The following is a 17,144-nucleotide window of genomic DNA, read 5'->3' as shown; positions in this document are numbered from 1 at the left end:
AGTTTTTTTTATTTATTTGAAAAGTGATAATAGTTACCTTCGTGAAAATATATAAAATTTAAGATGTGAAAAATGAGTTTAGTTTTCCTGTCTCCAACGAAGTAAAAAAAGTGAAGAAAAAAAGATCTGAAAAAAGTCTTTTAGGTTCAATTTTTATGGCTTAGCAACACAATTATAGAAGCGTAGCAACTATACAAGTCACCTGTTTCATTACATGGTTTAGATTTCAAATATATTACAAAGATGACAACATCAATACCTTGTGAAGTATATACTTTACTTTATCGGTTGGTCTACAAATGGCACATTTATATATAAAACATTTGCTCTATAATTCACTTTGTCAGTTTTCCATCCATGTTTTTATTTGTAACTAACTACTTATGGCTTTTATCATTCTTGTTTTACAATAAGAATATTTATTTTATGATATACAAGTTGCCTCGCCCAAGCCTCTATAGGAGGGCGTGGGAAGTTCAGGAAAATAGCCTAAAACCTTTCTAAGACATTTAAAAATCATCTCTGTAAAGTGTAACTTATTTGGACCAATAATTTCCGAGATTTTTAGCTTCAGACAAAAAAAACTATAGACTAGGTACTTTATATTATAGGATTTAATAACAAATAGTCAATAGTTCTCAGAGAAAAGATTCACTATTCCACAGAGTTGTCATCCTTGAGTAATGAATAAAAGAAGTAGATTTTATATGGTGAATTAGTCATACACACTTTTTTTTATAGATGCATAGATACCAGGGATCTAGAGGGATAAGACAATTCCCGATTAAATGGTGTACATCCCGACACACAAAATTACCCCTTTTGTAGATTAAAATTAGTGGTTGAAACGTTTGGACATCAACTTAATGTACCAACCAATAAAAATTTAAGGAAAGACCCTAAAGTTATTAGGACAATTAATAATTTAAAACTTTGAGGACTAGTGTAATAAATAGCCCAATGTCCCCTCCCTCCCTCCCTCCCTCATAGATGCACGGTAACACAGAAATGTCAATGGAAAATAAATTTATCTTTCTCAAAAGAAGGTGTATCAACTTTTTTTTTATAGCTAGCCGGTTTTTTTAGTAAGTAGTAGATGTAAAATTTTCATAGAATTCAGATATGCAATCGTTTTTTTTTTAGACCTCTTATTTTTTAAGTAATTTAAGTTTTTAAAAAAAAGATTAAGTCGATTTTAAGGTACTAAAACGCAACAAAAAAAGGAAGAAAATGTCCATTATGTACAAAAATAGTTAGATCTTTAATTTGACACCTTACTTTTTGAATTTTGTCAGGTAATTATTGAAAAAATTAATTTTTTTAAACCCACGAGAATAAAAACTTTGAACTTAATTTTATCATTTCACAGGTAAAAAAATATGGGTTCATATATACCTTTAGAATCAGAAAAATATTACGAATCCATTGCAAAATATAAAAAAAAGTAAAAAAATAAAAAATAAACAAATGGCCAATTATATTTTTTGTTCAGGCAACACTTTCGTCTTCCCTTTTTTACCCCCTCTTTACCCCCTTCCCATTTTTATACTCAATTCAAGAATTAAGACGTTGCCTGTATAATATAATATGATATTTTCATATAATTCCTTTTATTGTAGTTTATTTACTAAGTATATTTGCGATTACTTTTATTTAATGAAATCTTCAAATTTTTAACATGTACAAAACGGCCTGTGGTATTGCATCAAGATCCATCAAGCTCGAATCTTCCAACCTTATGGTGTATAAAACTCATAGTGCTCCAATAATCCCTATTAAATTCTCATTGACCAGAACGTTAAGACCCATTATTCTACTTTTAGCATCATAAATTCAGTTTTTTAATTCATGTTGCTATTTAAATAACATTGAAGTATTTGATTTCTATTCATAAAACAGAAAACTTAAATTTATAATTGAGTAAATCTAAGAAAACTTAGTTTTAAAATGAAATGATTCATGCGACACTCCCGTAATGTGGTCAGATATTAAACTAAACATTTTAACCCTTTGAGGACGATAAATTGAAATGAAGAATATTAGGATTTTAATCTTTAAAATAAGATAAAAAAATGGAGCAAAACATTAAATCGTGTATTGTTACATTGGGTGTAAATATAAAACTAATAATTAATGATTAAACAGATATTCTAACGTAAAATGTTAAAGTTGAATCATTATGTGTAACGTATATATGAAGAGAGAGAAAAAGAGAAGGAGCAAGAGAGATAGAAAGAGAAAGGGGGGAGACCGAGAGCGAACGGGGGAATGAGAGAGAGAGAGACAGGTTGGGGGGGGGGGAGTGAGAGAAAGAAAGAGAGAGAGAGATGGGGGGAGGGGGGTGTACATAATGAATCATAGGCATTCTAATTTTATTACAAGCTGAATTTGAAAAGATGATAAAATGAACATTTAATTGAAGAATAAGAGAATAAAATTTGTAAGGCATAGAGCGATAGTATTTAAAAAGAGTAATTATCTCTGATAATTAATAACATTAACAAGGATGACAAAATCTGTAAAAGAGAAACATTAATCAATTCTACTAAAGAACATTTAGATTTCAGCAAAAATTTAAGTAAATATGTCATTTAATAGCTTAAATAAAAGTTATTTTATTTGGACATACTAACGTCATGGTGATAGGGCTATCAGAACTATTTGTTAGGGTCGTGCGGATGGACAGATCAACCCCCACTGTAGAAAAGTTTGGCTTTTAACAAGAAATAGATCATTACCATTATACAACCCTTTTACCCCATTTCCTTCCCTCTTACTGGATGAATTAACTGACCAATAAATGAGGTCCATACTGTCAAGCTATAAAGGGAATATTAACACAATTTTCAGCCATTGAATAGCAAATGAGAAAATTACTTTTTCCTCCAATCCTAGCCAACAGACGAATGGACGGACATTTTGAATTATAAATAAGCAATTATAATAACAAATGTCTATTATAATCTTGATTAAAAATTTAAGCCATCTAATTTTTAAAGCAGCTGAGAAAACAAATATTTTAGAGTGAATTATAGAGTAAGAAGGATAATTTCAATTCCAAAATTTTTTTCCTCAGGGAAGGAGGTAACATATGACTGTAAATTACACTGTTAACCAAAGTTTAGTAACCACTTTGACTAAAAAACTTAATCAGTGTTTCGTCAGTTCTAAACAAGAAGATCCCTGAGTTTAAAAATCATCAACAAGGATGATAATATCCATAAGTAGCAAAAATCCTAATTGTAAAAGTAAAAACACAAAAGCAAAAAGAAGAAAACGCGGCATAACCGACAGTCAGACGAACGATGATCAGTGCAGTGGTCATACAAATCTTCACACAAAATATTAGTAGTCTATAGACAGAATAATGGACTAAGTAAGGAATAAAACTTTTAAAGTTTAAATTAATTGACTTCGCTACTAACATTTAACAGGTAAATAAGGATGACAACATCCATAACTATAGAAGCTCTTGAATTAAAAAAAAAAGGCAAAGCAAATAAAAGCAAAGGTGCACAACATACAGACATATAAAGTAATGATGCATAGTGAATCTTTACACAAAAAAGATCTTTGATAAAAGCTGGGAAAATTATTTAAGAGCATTACCGATAGACCGACAGACAATATTATTCTTAGAGTAGAGGTGCATTGGTCAGCAAACATAAAATAAGTCTTTTGTCTAAACCCTGAAAGATCGGGCCCTCTACAAATTCTTAACTGATCGGATTTTATACCTTAATAATTGCATTAGCCTTCTACCTTTCCAGTACGGATATTTAATATTCTCAAGAGCATTACAGACCAGCGAACAACGTGAGCTGTAGGCTAGTATACTATATTGTAAACTTTTTTTTTCAATTTTGCTTACAATGGATTCGTAATATTTTTCTGATTCTAAAGGTATATATGAACCCATATTTTTTTACCTGTGAAATGATAAAATATTAAGTTCAAAGTTTTTATTCTCGTAGGTTTAAAAAAATCGATTTTTTCAATAATTACCTGACAGAATTGAAAAAGTAAGGTGTCAAATTAAAGATCTTACTATTTTTGTTCATAATGGCCATTTTCTTTCTTTTTTTTTTGTTGCATTTTAGTACCTTAAAATCGACTAAATTTTTTTAAAAAAAACTTAAATTACTTAAAAAAATAAGAGGTCTACAAAAAAACCGATTGCATATCTGAATTCTATGAAAAATTTTACATCTACTACTTACTAAAAGAACCGGCTAGCTATAAAAAAAAAGTTGATACACCTTCTTTTAAAGTTATACTTGGGCATACGACTTTTCCACAAAAGAAACATATGTACTTTTTAAAAAGGGAACTATTAATTTTTCTAGTACTAGCGGCTGTGTCCCTAGCATCTAGGTGGATCTCTATTGGAAGGGGTATGGAAGAGCAGAAAAATAGCCTAAAACCGTACCTTGACTTATTTATAAAAAAGATTAAATAGCCTAAAACCATCTAAGGGCCTATAAGAAGCTTCATTGTAAAGGAGAACCATATCAGTTCAGTAGTTAGCAAAATCCTTCGCTACAGACAAACCTTACTACTTTATATAATAGGATGGCTTCGAAACCGATTAATATCTTGCGGGATTAGAATCGGTTCTCAGCCATACCAAAAAAATAGTATAGAATAGTATCACAGACAATTTTCCACGAAAACTAAAATAAAAATCATAAGATTTAAACCAGTTGTTTCGAGGCTAATAACACTGTTATAAGGGGATATTGTGACAGGGAAATTTTTGTCTTCAATTTATTTTGCTAATATGGTCTTCAGATATTGGTCAATACATTCCGGCCTCAATGTTAAGGGGGTGGGGTTTTTAGTTAATAGCCAGCTGGGAGAAACATTGTATCAAGGTATGCCAGAATCTCTGACAATATCCAAGCAGATGGGGATGGGATATTGGGCTGTTATTACTGTAGTCCCCAACGTTTTATAATATCGTTTTCTTATTCGTTGGCTTAACAACTTTCAGGACTTTAATAAATTTTGATTGGTTAGCTCATCAAGTTGGTGTCCAATCGTTTCAGCCTATAATTTTAATTTACTGTAGGGTAAATTTGTGTATCCTCATTGGGGATGTATATTTTATCAGCTATTTTCTTATCCCTTTAAATACCTGGTTTAAAGAGATTAAATCATTGTTATGCCTGTTTATAGCTCAAGGCATTCTTTCTACTCTTTAAATCGGAAATTAATTTATCTAAACCTCAATTCTAAAATATGATTACTGCCTTTACTGTAATGTTTATATTGAGAGATGTGTTTATCTAAATTTATCCGCCATTGTTCTAGAGCTCTCTGATGTTCAAATCATGTATTTTTAAAGGCAAAAATCTTAGTTTTCTTGCAGAAAAATTCTTTATACTTTTTGTCTTTGGGATGAAGGGAAGGGTTAATGGAAAATAAAATTTATTTCTTACAATCGTTTAAATTTGTAAAAAAAAACCAGAATAAAAAAATTTAAACCGTTAAGAAAATCTAGATCTCGCATAGATTTATAAAATTGTGACGTCCCTCTATTCCTGGAGGTCACCAACTAGTTTAACATTTTTAAAGCTTTTTTCACTGCACAAAAAAACCTAAAAATAACATAATATTTCTCACAATTTTAGCAAATATGCTAAAAATTTGATGAAAATTATTGAATAAAAACTTCGATGATGATAAAATGTGCAATAACAGATTTATCATAAAAAAGCCGCAATGTAAGTGTCCCCCCCCCCCCAAATACAATTTTTCAATCTTTATTTTCTACAATTATAAATGGGGAGTGATCGAATTGCCCCTTGCCCAACAAAAAAGTCCCCAAAAAAGATTTTTTTTAAAATTTTTCTTTTAAAATCTAAAATACAACAATAAGGTCGTTGAAACCAACCCTACCTAAGATTGCCCCTAGAGGCCTCTAGGGTGCGTAGCTGCTAGTATATTTATAAGATACCAGTGGCTGTTCTTCTAGCATCTAGGGGGTCAACTGAATTTGAGTTGCCGATTGTGTACATAGTTTCCTCAAGCTAACACAATATTTACTACTAGCTAAAAAAGCTTAAAAATTCAAAAAAAAAATCAAAATTTAAAAAATTTAAATTATGAATGTATAATGTATAAATCGTTTATACATTCAAAATTTAAATTTTCCAAATTTTATTTCTTATTTTGGAAGTTTGAAGCTTTTTTAGCTAGTAGTAAATATTGAGATAGCATGAGGAAACTATGTACACAATCTGCAACTCAAATTCAGTTGACCATCTAGGGGCTTCTTAAAAATAACAAAGAACGTGTCCTAACATTCGTGATTTTTGTTTAAGCCATTCGTGACGAGCTCCCAAAGCTAAAAGTTTTTATTCACCGGGGTTAAACAAAATAGATTTTTTCAATAATTACTCAACAGAATTCAAATAATAAGGTGTCAATTAAAGATCTTACTATTTTTGTTCATAATGGCAATTTTCTTCTTTTTTCTTGCGTTTTAGTACCTTAAAACCAACTGATTTTTTTAAAACTTCGATTACTTAAAAAATAAGAGATCTACAAAAAAAAGGATTGCATATCTAAACTCTATGGATCATTTTACATCTACTACTTACTAAGAGCACTAACTAGCTATTTTTTTTAAAATCACAAAAGTTAAGAAACGTTCTTTACAAATAAGTTGCCTAAACTATCTCAGGATCTTTATAAAGCTTTTCTCAAATGGAGAGTTCAATCTATTGCTGTTCTGTGGTTAGCGAGAACTTAAAAGACAGACAATAATAACTTACTCATTTATTCAAAGCGAAGCGAGAACTTAAAAGACGACAAAAATAAGTTACTCATTTATTAAAAGCGAAGCTTTTCTATAATTATGGTCGGTCCGTCGGTCCCCATCCGTACATCCGTCCGTGGATAGCTTTTTTCGTTAATTTAGGCATGTTAGAATTGTCCTATCGATTTCAAACTTGCATGGTGATTCCTGTAGTAGTTAGGTACGATTTAGAAAGCGTAGCAACTCTATAATCATTACCAAAATGTCCGTACATCCATTTCAACATGTTGATTTTTTAACTTTTTTACAACAAATTTTTATGTGATCTAATTATCTGATTGATCTGATTTTTGGTATATTGATTCCTGGAACAACAAAGTAAAATATTATAAGCGAAGCAACTCTTTAATCAAGTCCTAAAAATGTAAGTATGTCCATAAACATTATCCTGTATAAAGCAGTTTTTCAACAAATTTATTTACAATTTTGCTTCGACTCTTATTCATTTATCTGCTGATTATTCAGTTCTGACACTATACAAGTGTTAATGTCCATTTGTCCTACCGATTCAGAGCTTCGCTTTTATGGATGTTGTCACCCTTGTTTAAAAGGAAGCTAAGATAAGCTTATCAATAAAATCTTTTAAGAAAAGCCATAAAATTATGATTTATTTTTTCGCAGAAATTAACCGCGGTTGCTGTTTGGCCGTTTGTGCCTTTTTATTCTAGGAAAATTAAACAGAAAAACATGTGAATATAATTGAAACAAGGATGCTATCCTTAGAAAAGAAAAAAAAATTTGCCCAGAGTTATAACAGAGATTTGCTAATATGCAGGGAAAAGGGAATAATATTCTGAAAAACAATTCTTAAGGAAAATTTCCCGAAAACCCCCTTCCCCTTTTCTACCCCCTTCTTACCAACCCCTCTTCAGCACCTCGGGGTTAAAAAAACTGGTTTTAATCTTATAATTGTACATTCTATATCCGCGGAAAGCCGTTTATAATACGATGCGAGAAATAACAATTAAATATTCCATATTGATACTTTTTGAGTCACCTAATCATAAAGAGTTGTATCAAATCAACAATTTGAATGTACAAGTGTAGAAAGGCTTCACTTATAAGAAAAATATTGTTACATAATTAATAGCTAATAAAGTTACTCAATATTGCTATTATCAACATTATTTTTTGTTCTTCCTAATTTTAGTTAAATGCGTTGTTGTTGATAAATTAAATATTTTGACAGGTTTTTTTTTGCGGATTTTCTTCACAAACATTCGCTTTTTTCATGGCTGAAGTAATGTAACAATAATGTAAATATTAATCATAGCCCTGTGTGACTCATTAGCGAATGCACCCCTAGCATCTAGGGGCTATATGTTCGAAGGGATGTAAATAGCCTAAAGCCATACCCAGGTCTTTATTTATAATAATATAATAGCCTTTAACAATCCTGGGACCAACAAGATGCTTCACTGTAGGAGGACCATGTCGGTTCAGCGGTTAGCGAGATCCTTACTACTTTATTCAATAGGATTTCAAAAAAATTGGCTTATTCAGAATATTCAATTCAAAGAAAAAAGCAGGTAACGGCAGCCGCCTATAAGCCTAAGGAAATTTAACGTTCTATAATCTAAAAAATTGCTGTAAGTCTAAACCTGATCCAAAAATGGCCTTCCCTCTTTATAAAAAAATCAAGTATTCAATTGGGTTGAAATTTGAGGCAAGGTCGCTGCCGGACGCGCGGCTGCCATGGCCTTCTTGATTTTTTCATTTAAACACTTTACGATTTTATTAATATTAACTGCATTTTAAAATGAATTTCTGTTTAATAAAATCCAACCACAGTTAACTGTTGCCAGTGCCAGCACCCCCAGCCTCAAGATGGCGCACCTACTCTCAGACTTGGTCAGCTACATGAAGTTCGATGAAATCAACATCGACAATTGGATGTTTAAGCTGTATTATAAATTTAGGAATATTTCATTACTGTTAAGACATATGTCGGAAGTGTTTTTGAATTAAAATTAATATTTTTTTTATTTGCAACCTTGAAGTCATTTAATTCAGCAGATATGCAATATTAAAAAAATGGGTTCAATGTTAAGCTATTATGGTCAAACAAAAATTTAATCTTTACACTTATTTATACAGGTATAGGTATTTGTGCAAATTCTTTGGGCCAAAACAACCACAACTCATTACCATGAACAATTAGGACTTCCTGATAAGGGTTTGAAATCGAAAGGTTGGTTGTCTGCAAAAGTTGGTGGATGCAGGCATTCTAACAAATCTAAAATCAATTGTGGATATATCTTTTTCAAGGCTTGGAACCGGGTTCTATCCAGCTAAAATAAAGCAGAATCTGATTCACTTCTTACCTGTCCTTGCATAATGAAATATTTTTACCTGTAGTTTTGTGATCTGTATGGCTGGAACTATGGTCGGTATTGCCAGCCAGTTCTTTGGAGATCCTATCAGGTACAGTTCATCTGTCTGTCTGTCTGTCTGTATGGCAGGAACTATGGTCGGTATTGCCAGCCAGTTCTTTGGAGATCCTATCAGGTACAGTTCATCTGTCTGTCTATCTGTATGGCAGGGACTATAGTCGATATTGCCAGCCAGTTCTTTGGAGATCCTGTCAGGTACAGTTCATCTGTCTGTCTGTCTGTATGGCAGGGACTATGGTCGGTATTGCCAGCCAGTTCTTTGGAGATCCTATCAGGTACAATTTATCTGTCTGTCTGTCTGTCAGGATGGCAAGTACCATGGTCGGTATTGCCAGCCAGTTCTTTGGAGATCCTATCAGGTACAATTCATCTGTCTGTCAGTAAGGCAAGTACCATGGACGGCATTGCCAGCCAGTTCTTTGGAGATCCTATCAGGTACAGTTCATCTGTATGTCTGTCTGTATGGCAAGGACTACACTAATGCATAGGATGAAAACCACCCCCCCCCTTTTTTTATTTTTTTTTCCCAATAGGCACTTTGAATAAAGTCACCCATTCGTCATTTTTGCATTTGTAAATATAATAATTAATGTTTCAAAACAGAGTAACTGGATTTAAACTAATCAAGATCAAATTTCATGCCGAAACTCTAAATTACGTTACTGGAGATTAAATTTTAGGCTACTTTCAGGGATACAAGTATAGATAAATGGGGTAGGATTTAATCTTTTCCCCAAATATTGAAGTTTCTAATTATAGAATTATTTAAAAGTTTATCATATGTTAGATGGAAGATTTATTTTTCTTTTGTTGACCTTACCTTTGCAGTGATCTAAAGGGATAAGACAATAATCGATAAATTAATGTACATCCCCGATGATGATATACAAAATTACCCCTTCTGTAGGTTAGAATTATTAGTTGAAACGTTTTAACACTCAACTTAATTAACCAACCAATCAAAATCTATTTGAGTACCCAAAGTTGTTAAGCCAACGAATAAGAAAACGTTACCATATGACTTTGGGGACTAGTGTAATAAACAGCCCATTGTCCTCTCCCTCTCTATGTTATGAAACTCAATTTTATTTTATAAGCTGCACACATATCCCTGTCTACAAATTATTTTGTCTATAAATCAACATGAGTCTGTCGATATTATGTCAGTAATGACCACTTTTTACAATAAAATCTTTATAGTAGTTTATGTTAATACTAGCGGCTACGCCCCTGTTACTTTAGTATAAGGATTATGTTAATATTGCAAAAAAAATCTAAAAGGTATTATGTTGATAATATGACCGCCACAACTATTTTTATTATAATTTAATCGACATAAACCCTTGAAAATGTGTATTGACAGGGTGGACTAAGACTTTATTCCATTTCCTATTTTTTTAGTAAGCTAGCCTAATCCATTAAAAATATCCTAAAACCAACCCATACAAACATTCTTTAGAATATTTTGGGTTCCACGCCAAACGTAGGAGTGGAAAAACATCGGAGTGGAAAAACGCAGGAGTCCCAAATGTCGGAGTGGGACAAACGCAGGAGTGGGACAAATGTCGGAGTGGACAAACGCAGGATTTTTGGGACAAACGTCGGAGTGGACAAACACAATTTTTTTCAATTTTGATTTTTTTTTCAATTTGGATTTTTTTTTCAATTGTGAATTTTTTTTTCAATTTTGATTTTTTTTTCAATTTTGAATTTTTTTATACAAACCTACGTTTTGGACTCCTGCGTTTGGGATTCCTGCGTTTGTCCACTCCGACGTTTGGGACTCCTACGTTTGGGGTAGAACCATATTTTGAATAGTTATTCATCCTTCATATTCAAGAAATCTTTCTGGGATATTTAACTTAAAATAAAAAGATTAAAATCAGTTTTGCCTGCCCCCAAGGGTTTAAGATCCGGGATATTTGTAGATAATTGTCTGCAATACGATGCTAAACACGATTTCACAGTATGGCTAAGAACCAGTTCTAACCCAGCAGATATTAATCGGTTTGGAATCCATAATGGAATACACAAAGTAAATCAAATAGTGCCTTTATAAAAGAATGACGTCATACAATGCAAATGACCAATGAAAGGCCAATACACTGACTAAATTAGCAATGACAGGCCAGTATACATTTTAATTGACCAATGATAGGCCAGTTTGACGTCATTTTTTATAGAAACTATAAAAAGCTTTCCAAATATTATGTAGGATGTAAACTTTCTAACTTTCCAATTCCAATTTCGGAAAATGAAACTTTTCAGCATTATGTAGTTTTTTTTTTTAAATCCAGAGATAGGTGAATGAAAACAAAATTAGTTTTCTTAAATATTTCAATACAAAATTACAGACGAATACATGTTGTGTTTTTAGATATGAAAATATTAATAATGTTTTTCTCGTTTTCATTTGAATCCGTGGATAGGAACCGGTTCTCATCCATACGAAAAAACTATGTCTAGCATCATATTATGTCCAATTTTCTACGAATATGAAAATGTAAAATCAAAAGATTAAAACCAGTTATTTAGCCCTTGCCTTTGGCATCTAAGGGCTAAAAAAACTGGCTTTAATCTTATAATTGTACATTTTATATCCGCGGAAAGCTGTTTACAATACGATGCGAGAAATAACTATTCTATTGGCCTATTCTCGACCCCCTGAAAATTTCAATAAAATTGACGTCGTCATAAAAAGTTTTAAGTAGATGATAAGTACAGAAATATGTTTTTCCAATGAAAATAGTTTTTAAAAATATGATAGGTAGATTGTTAAATATCTTGGTAATATTTGATATCAAACTGTGATTGATATTTATAGCATCGTATTAAAGACAGAGTTCCCCGGATTGTAAAATGAAAATTATAAGATTAATTCCAGTTTTGTTGGTCCCATTTCTAATCCAGCGGATATTAACCGGTTTCCAAGCCGCTGGAAAAAATATTACAACAATTTTTTCACACAAAAAATCTGAATAATTTTCTTTATATTTATGTTTTTACTATTTTGTTAAAACTCTGTTTTTTACTTGAAATAATTGAAAACAAGAACTGTTATGTCCAATAAAACTCATCAATAACAAACATCTTCATTTTTACGAGTAAATCATAATTCACAATGAAATACATTTACAATGATGTGTTTCTAACCAGATATCTAAAGGGATAAGACAATGGCCGATAAATTGATGTAGATCCCCAATGGTGACTTTAAAAATTACCCCTTCTGTAGATTAAAATAAGTGTTTTAAACGTTTGAACACTCAACTCTATGAATCAACCAATCAATATTCACCAAAGTCCCCAAAGTTGCTAAGCAAACTAATAAAAAATGTAATGATAACTTTGGGGACTAGTGTAATAAACAGCCATTGCCCCCCCAATATCTAACCACTTTCTTTCTTTTTTTTCAGTTGTGACTTCCAAGGTATCCAGCTGGACATGGCGCAAGACTATTGTTGGATACACGGGAGTGCGTATATACCCCCGCAATATCAGGTTTTAGATTTAGTTTTCAACGTAATATGTGTTGGTTTACTTAAAACCTAACAAAATGGCGTTAAACTATTGTTAAAAATTTGGTTTGGCAAATCTATTTAATATTTATAAATCTATTATAAAATCATCTATCTGCCCATCAAAATATATGAATATTAGTAATCTAACCATTAACCTACCTGAATAACTATCTATCTATTTATTTATCTACCTATCTAGGCACACATGAAGTGCATTGTTGACCAATCTGACTATGATGGGCCAGAGGACGCCCCACAAACTGGTTATTACCAATGGGTAACATTCATCTTTGCTATCCAGGTCAGTTCTGTTGCTAGCACGGTATTAAAAATCTAGTAGCTAGAAGGATAGAAAATAATTGGGTAGCTAGAAGGACAGAAAATAATTTGGATAGCCAGTAGAGTAAAAAAATTGGATAGCTATTAGGGTAAAAAATAATTGACTAACTAGAAGATAGAAATTAATTGGATGTCAAGTAGGATAAAAATTATTTGGGCTATTGGTGTAGAAAATAGTTGAGTAGCTATTATAAGATGATACATAACAATCGGATAGCTGAAGTAATTTAGTAGCCTAGTAGATAGCTTGAAAGATAGAAATTAATGGGTGAGTTGCTAGAAGGATAGAAATCAATTGAGTAGCTATTAGAAGCTAAGAACAGAATTTAAAACAGACTAGTAATATGTACTTTAAAAACTTTTCAGGCTGCCATTTTCTACCTGCCATACAAGATCTGGTCTTCTTTGGAGGGTGGACTCATCTCTGATTTTGGAACTGATGCCAGAACTCCGGTTATTATTAGGTGAGGAAAATCAAGAATGTGTTGGCCTGAAAACAGGTGTAACTTTTCCATGCACTATTAGAGATTTAGAAAAATGTCGTGCAATTTAAGGGTTGGTTGTCTGTTGGATATTACCTAACCTAATATGCTGTAAAAGGCGTTATACCCCTGTACGCGCTAATTGGTCGCCTCATGTTTGAGTAATAATTGTACCCCCACCCCATATTACAAGTAAAAAATTACCCTCTCTGCAAATCAAAAGTAATGCTAGAAAAGTTTGGACAACCAATCCACAGTTCCATTCCTCCCTGGGTTTGAGTTGGGATGTTTCTTTTGCTGCTTTGTTTGTCGCATGACAATACAATCAAATAGAACTCCTTACCATGCACAAGTATTAAATAGACAACTATCGTGAAATCAATCGGTTGATTAATTGAAATTTGGTTAAACTAGATACTATACAAAAGATAGAAACAGTCAGAGAGAGGGGACAATGCATGTCTTTTAAACTAGTCCCCAAAGTTTTATAATAACGTTTTCTTATTCGTTGACTTAATTACGTTGGGGACTTATGATTTGTTTTTTATTTTGATTGGTTAACTCATTAGATTGAGTGTTCAAATGTTTCAACCACTAATTTTGATCTACAGAAAAGGGTAATTTTGTGTACCATCATTGGGGATATACATCATTTTATCGGCCATTGTCTTATCCCTTTAGATCCATGTAAAGAATACAATCTCAAAATCTACTTTTTGTAAATTAGATCCAGACATGCTAGTTTACAGTCACTTGTAAGGTACAATAATATAAGGCATAGCAAATGCTTTAGCTTCAATATTTTGTAGAGTTTGATTTTAAATTTGCTTAGGTCATATTTTGTTGTGCTTTTACATTCATTTAAATCTCTTTGTATAATCTTTCTATCTAGTCTATTTATTTATCAATCTATCTATGCGTATGTATGTATTTATGTATGTATATATGTATGTATGTATGTATGTATGTATGCATGTATGTTTGTATGTATGTATGTATGTATGTATGTATCTATCTATCTATCTATCTATCTATCTATCTATCTATCTATCTATCTATCTATCTATCTATCTATCTATCTATCTATCTATCTATCTATCTATCTATCTATCTATCTATCTATCTATCTATCTATCTATATATATATCTATCTATCTATCTATCTATCTATCTATCTATCTATCTATCTATCTATCTATCTATCTATCTATCTATCTATCTATCTATCTATCTATCTATCTATCTACCTATCTATCTATCTATCTATCTATATATCTATCTATCTATCTATCTATCTATCTATCTATCTATCTATCTATCTATCTATCTATCTATCTATCTATCTATCTATCTATCTATATATCTATCTATATATCTAGTGAGGATGCTAAATATGATGATGGAGTAGTGATGGAGGCTGTAGTGGAGAAATTTGTCAAATATTTATCTATATATCTATCTATATATCTAGTGAGGATGCTAAATATGATGATGGAGTAGTGATGGAGGCTGTAGTGGAGAAATTTGTCAAATATTTCAAATCAATTTTCCATCACAACAACTGGTACTTCACATACTTTGTTTTCTGTAAGTATTTTTTATCCATGCGAAGCTTCTCTATATCTACTGCTTGTCCTTACGTTCTTCCGATTGAACGGCCTAGCATTGAAACATTTAATAAATATAACTGCTTTGTTTACGGATTAATCATAGCAATTTTGAAATTTAAATTGCTTATTTAAAAAAAGCATCAAACGAACAATCTAATGGGACTAAATTAAATCAACGATACATTTCTTTTTTTTTATAGATGTTCTATCTAATAAGAATATTTGTTGATCTGTCAGTCTATTTCTTAACAGATTTTTTAAAAGTATGAACCTACTCAAGGAGCAACCTTTTTTAGAAGACTCAGTGAAACCGTCATATTATAACTTTAAACGTCAGCTAAATGTTTAAATCTGTTCCTAAACAGGCAATCCATTTTTTTTCCCGAAAATATCTTCTTTGTGACTCCAGCAGTTTTAATTTTGAAGCTTATGCGCGGGTGCCGAGCCATAATATTTATTGACAGACGGTCGTCAAAATATCTTATATCAAAGTGTTAATATTTGTATTTGATTTCAGGTGAATTTCTGAATTTTGCCCTGTTCAGTGTTCAGTTCTATTTTACAAACATTTTCCTTGGACATAAGTTTACTTGGTAAATATAGATAGTTAGATAGATAGATAGAAAGAGAGATAGAAAGACAGACAGACAGACAGACAGACAGACAGACAGACAGACAGACAGACAGACAGACAGACAGACAGACAGACAGACAGACAGACAGACAGACAGACAGACAGACAGACAGACAAACAAACTGACATACAAACAAACAGACAGACAAACAAACAAACAACAGACAAAGAGATAGATATTGGTAGATATATATATATTAAGATAGGTAAATAGATGGATAGATAGGTACTTAAATAGACACAAATTTCTATAAAGTTGTCAACCTTGACATTTTCAATATACTAAGATACCTAAATTTATTTAGGTATGGATGGGAGGTCATGGAGTACTACAGCCATTCTTATAAAGAAAGATATGATCCTAATCTTATGCTAAGGTAATTTACATAGTTTGTTTATGTAAGGTTAGGTTAGGTTATATTGGGTGCTGGGTAGCCCTGCAGTTATGGTCCCCGCTTGGTTTGGGCTTCTTGCAGGTGTTAGGGGAAAAATACACCCACCCTTACTTCCAATTTATTACAAAACAAAGGAAAGGGGGGGGGGGGGTGGAATTGCAAAATTTCAGGAAAACTACCAACAAACTTTTTTTATCCAGAGACCCAATGTGTGCAGTTTTCCCAACCGAAGTGTCCTGTACAATACCCAACGTCGGTGCGGCAGGAGGAAATCAGGTAGATACCTTTATATATGTCTTCTATACCTATTCTTTGCTACAGACAAAAATAAAACACTTAAATAAAAGACTAAACTTTTTTAGTCTTTTATATACAGCCAGCTTATAATTGAATTGGGCTGACAATTGTAATATAAGAACCTCTTGAATTCTGAAGATTTTTAAGAAATAAAAATATCATGAAGAGCAAAACAAAATACCATCAAAGTAAAAGCCAACCAGAAATGTAAAATATAACAAAAAAAATCCATTTACATGGAGTTCTGTTTTACTTCACACATATATTTATTTTCATCTCCTCTCCTCACCATCATCCTCTTGCAAGCCTTCTCTTTCTTTTCTCCTACATGGTCTGGCAAGTTGATCCCTAAGCTACACACATGTGTTATCACCCCATTTCATCCTTCCAACCCCATGCCTACACCATCAACTTTAAATTACAAGTTGACTCAAACCAAAAATCCGGGGAAAACCAAAATATAATAGGGATATTCATTTGTTATTACTCCTGCCTTGTCAGTAAAATCCCTTGGTTGCTCATGCCAGGCTAAGTCCATTTTATTATGAGCAAAGGCATTTTTAATTAAATGTTTGCATCATGCTGTAGACGAACTGTCTTATACTAAGGCATTTTCCAGTTAAGTTTTTGCCAAGTATAAACACAGAAGA

General features: G+C 32.0%; 1 protein-coding gene across 6 annotated transcripts in view; it reads left to right on the top strand.

Moving 5' to 3' along the window:
- LOC145319273 (innexin inx2-like) overlaps positions 1–17,144 on the top strand; it is a 30,632-nt gene continuing 13,488 nt past the window's right edge. For 2 of the 6 annotated variants that reach the window (XM_080161302.1, XM_080161300.1), the window contains exons 1-12: positions 1–144; positions 7,445–7,491; positions 8,615–8,742; positions 9,182–9,247; positions 12,633–12,717; positions 12,937–13,038; positions 13,443–13,540; positions 14,286–14,318; positions 15,030–15,145; positions 15,686–15,761; positions 16,108–16,179; positions 16,398–16,473. In XM_080161302.1, the coding sequence (XP_080017428.1) occupies positions 8,651–8,742; positions 9,182–9,247; positions 12,633–12,717; positions 12,937–13,038; positions 13,443–13,540; positions 14,286–14,318; positions 15,030–15,145; positions 15,686–15,761; positions 16,108–16,179; positions 16,398–16,473 (816 nt within the window). In that variant the 5' untranslated portion in view covers positions 1–144; positions 7,445–7,491; positions 8,615–8,650. Of the gene's footprint in view, positions 145–7,444; positions 7,492–8,614; positions 8,743–9,181; positions 9,248–9,279; positions 9,332–9,429; positions 9,492–12,632; positions 12,718–12,936; positions 13,039–13,442; positions 13,541–14,285; positions 14,319–15,029; positions 15,146–15,685; positions 15,762–16,107; positions 16,180–16,397; positions 16,474–17,144 lie in introns of those variants that run through there. The other 4 variants (XM_080161303.1, XM_080161301.1, XM_080161305.1 and 1 more) reach the window with 4 other exon arrangements.

This window comes from Acartia tonsa, chromosome 5 (assembly GCF_053477335.1).
Source record: "Acartia tonsa isolate MP-2025a chromosome 5, ASM5347733v1, whole genome shotgun sequence".
Lineage (NCBI taxonomy): Eukaryota > Metazoa > Arthropoda > Copepoda > Calanoida > Acartiidae > Acartia > Acartia tonsa.
This window is presented reverse-complemented; position numbering and strand designations above follow the sequence as displayed.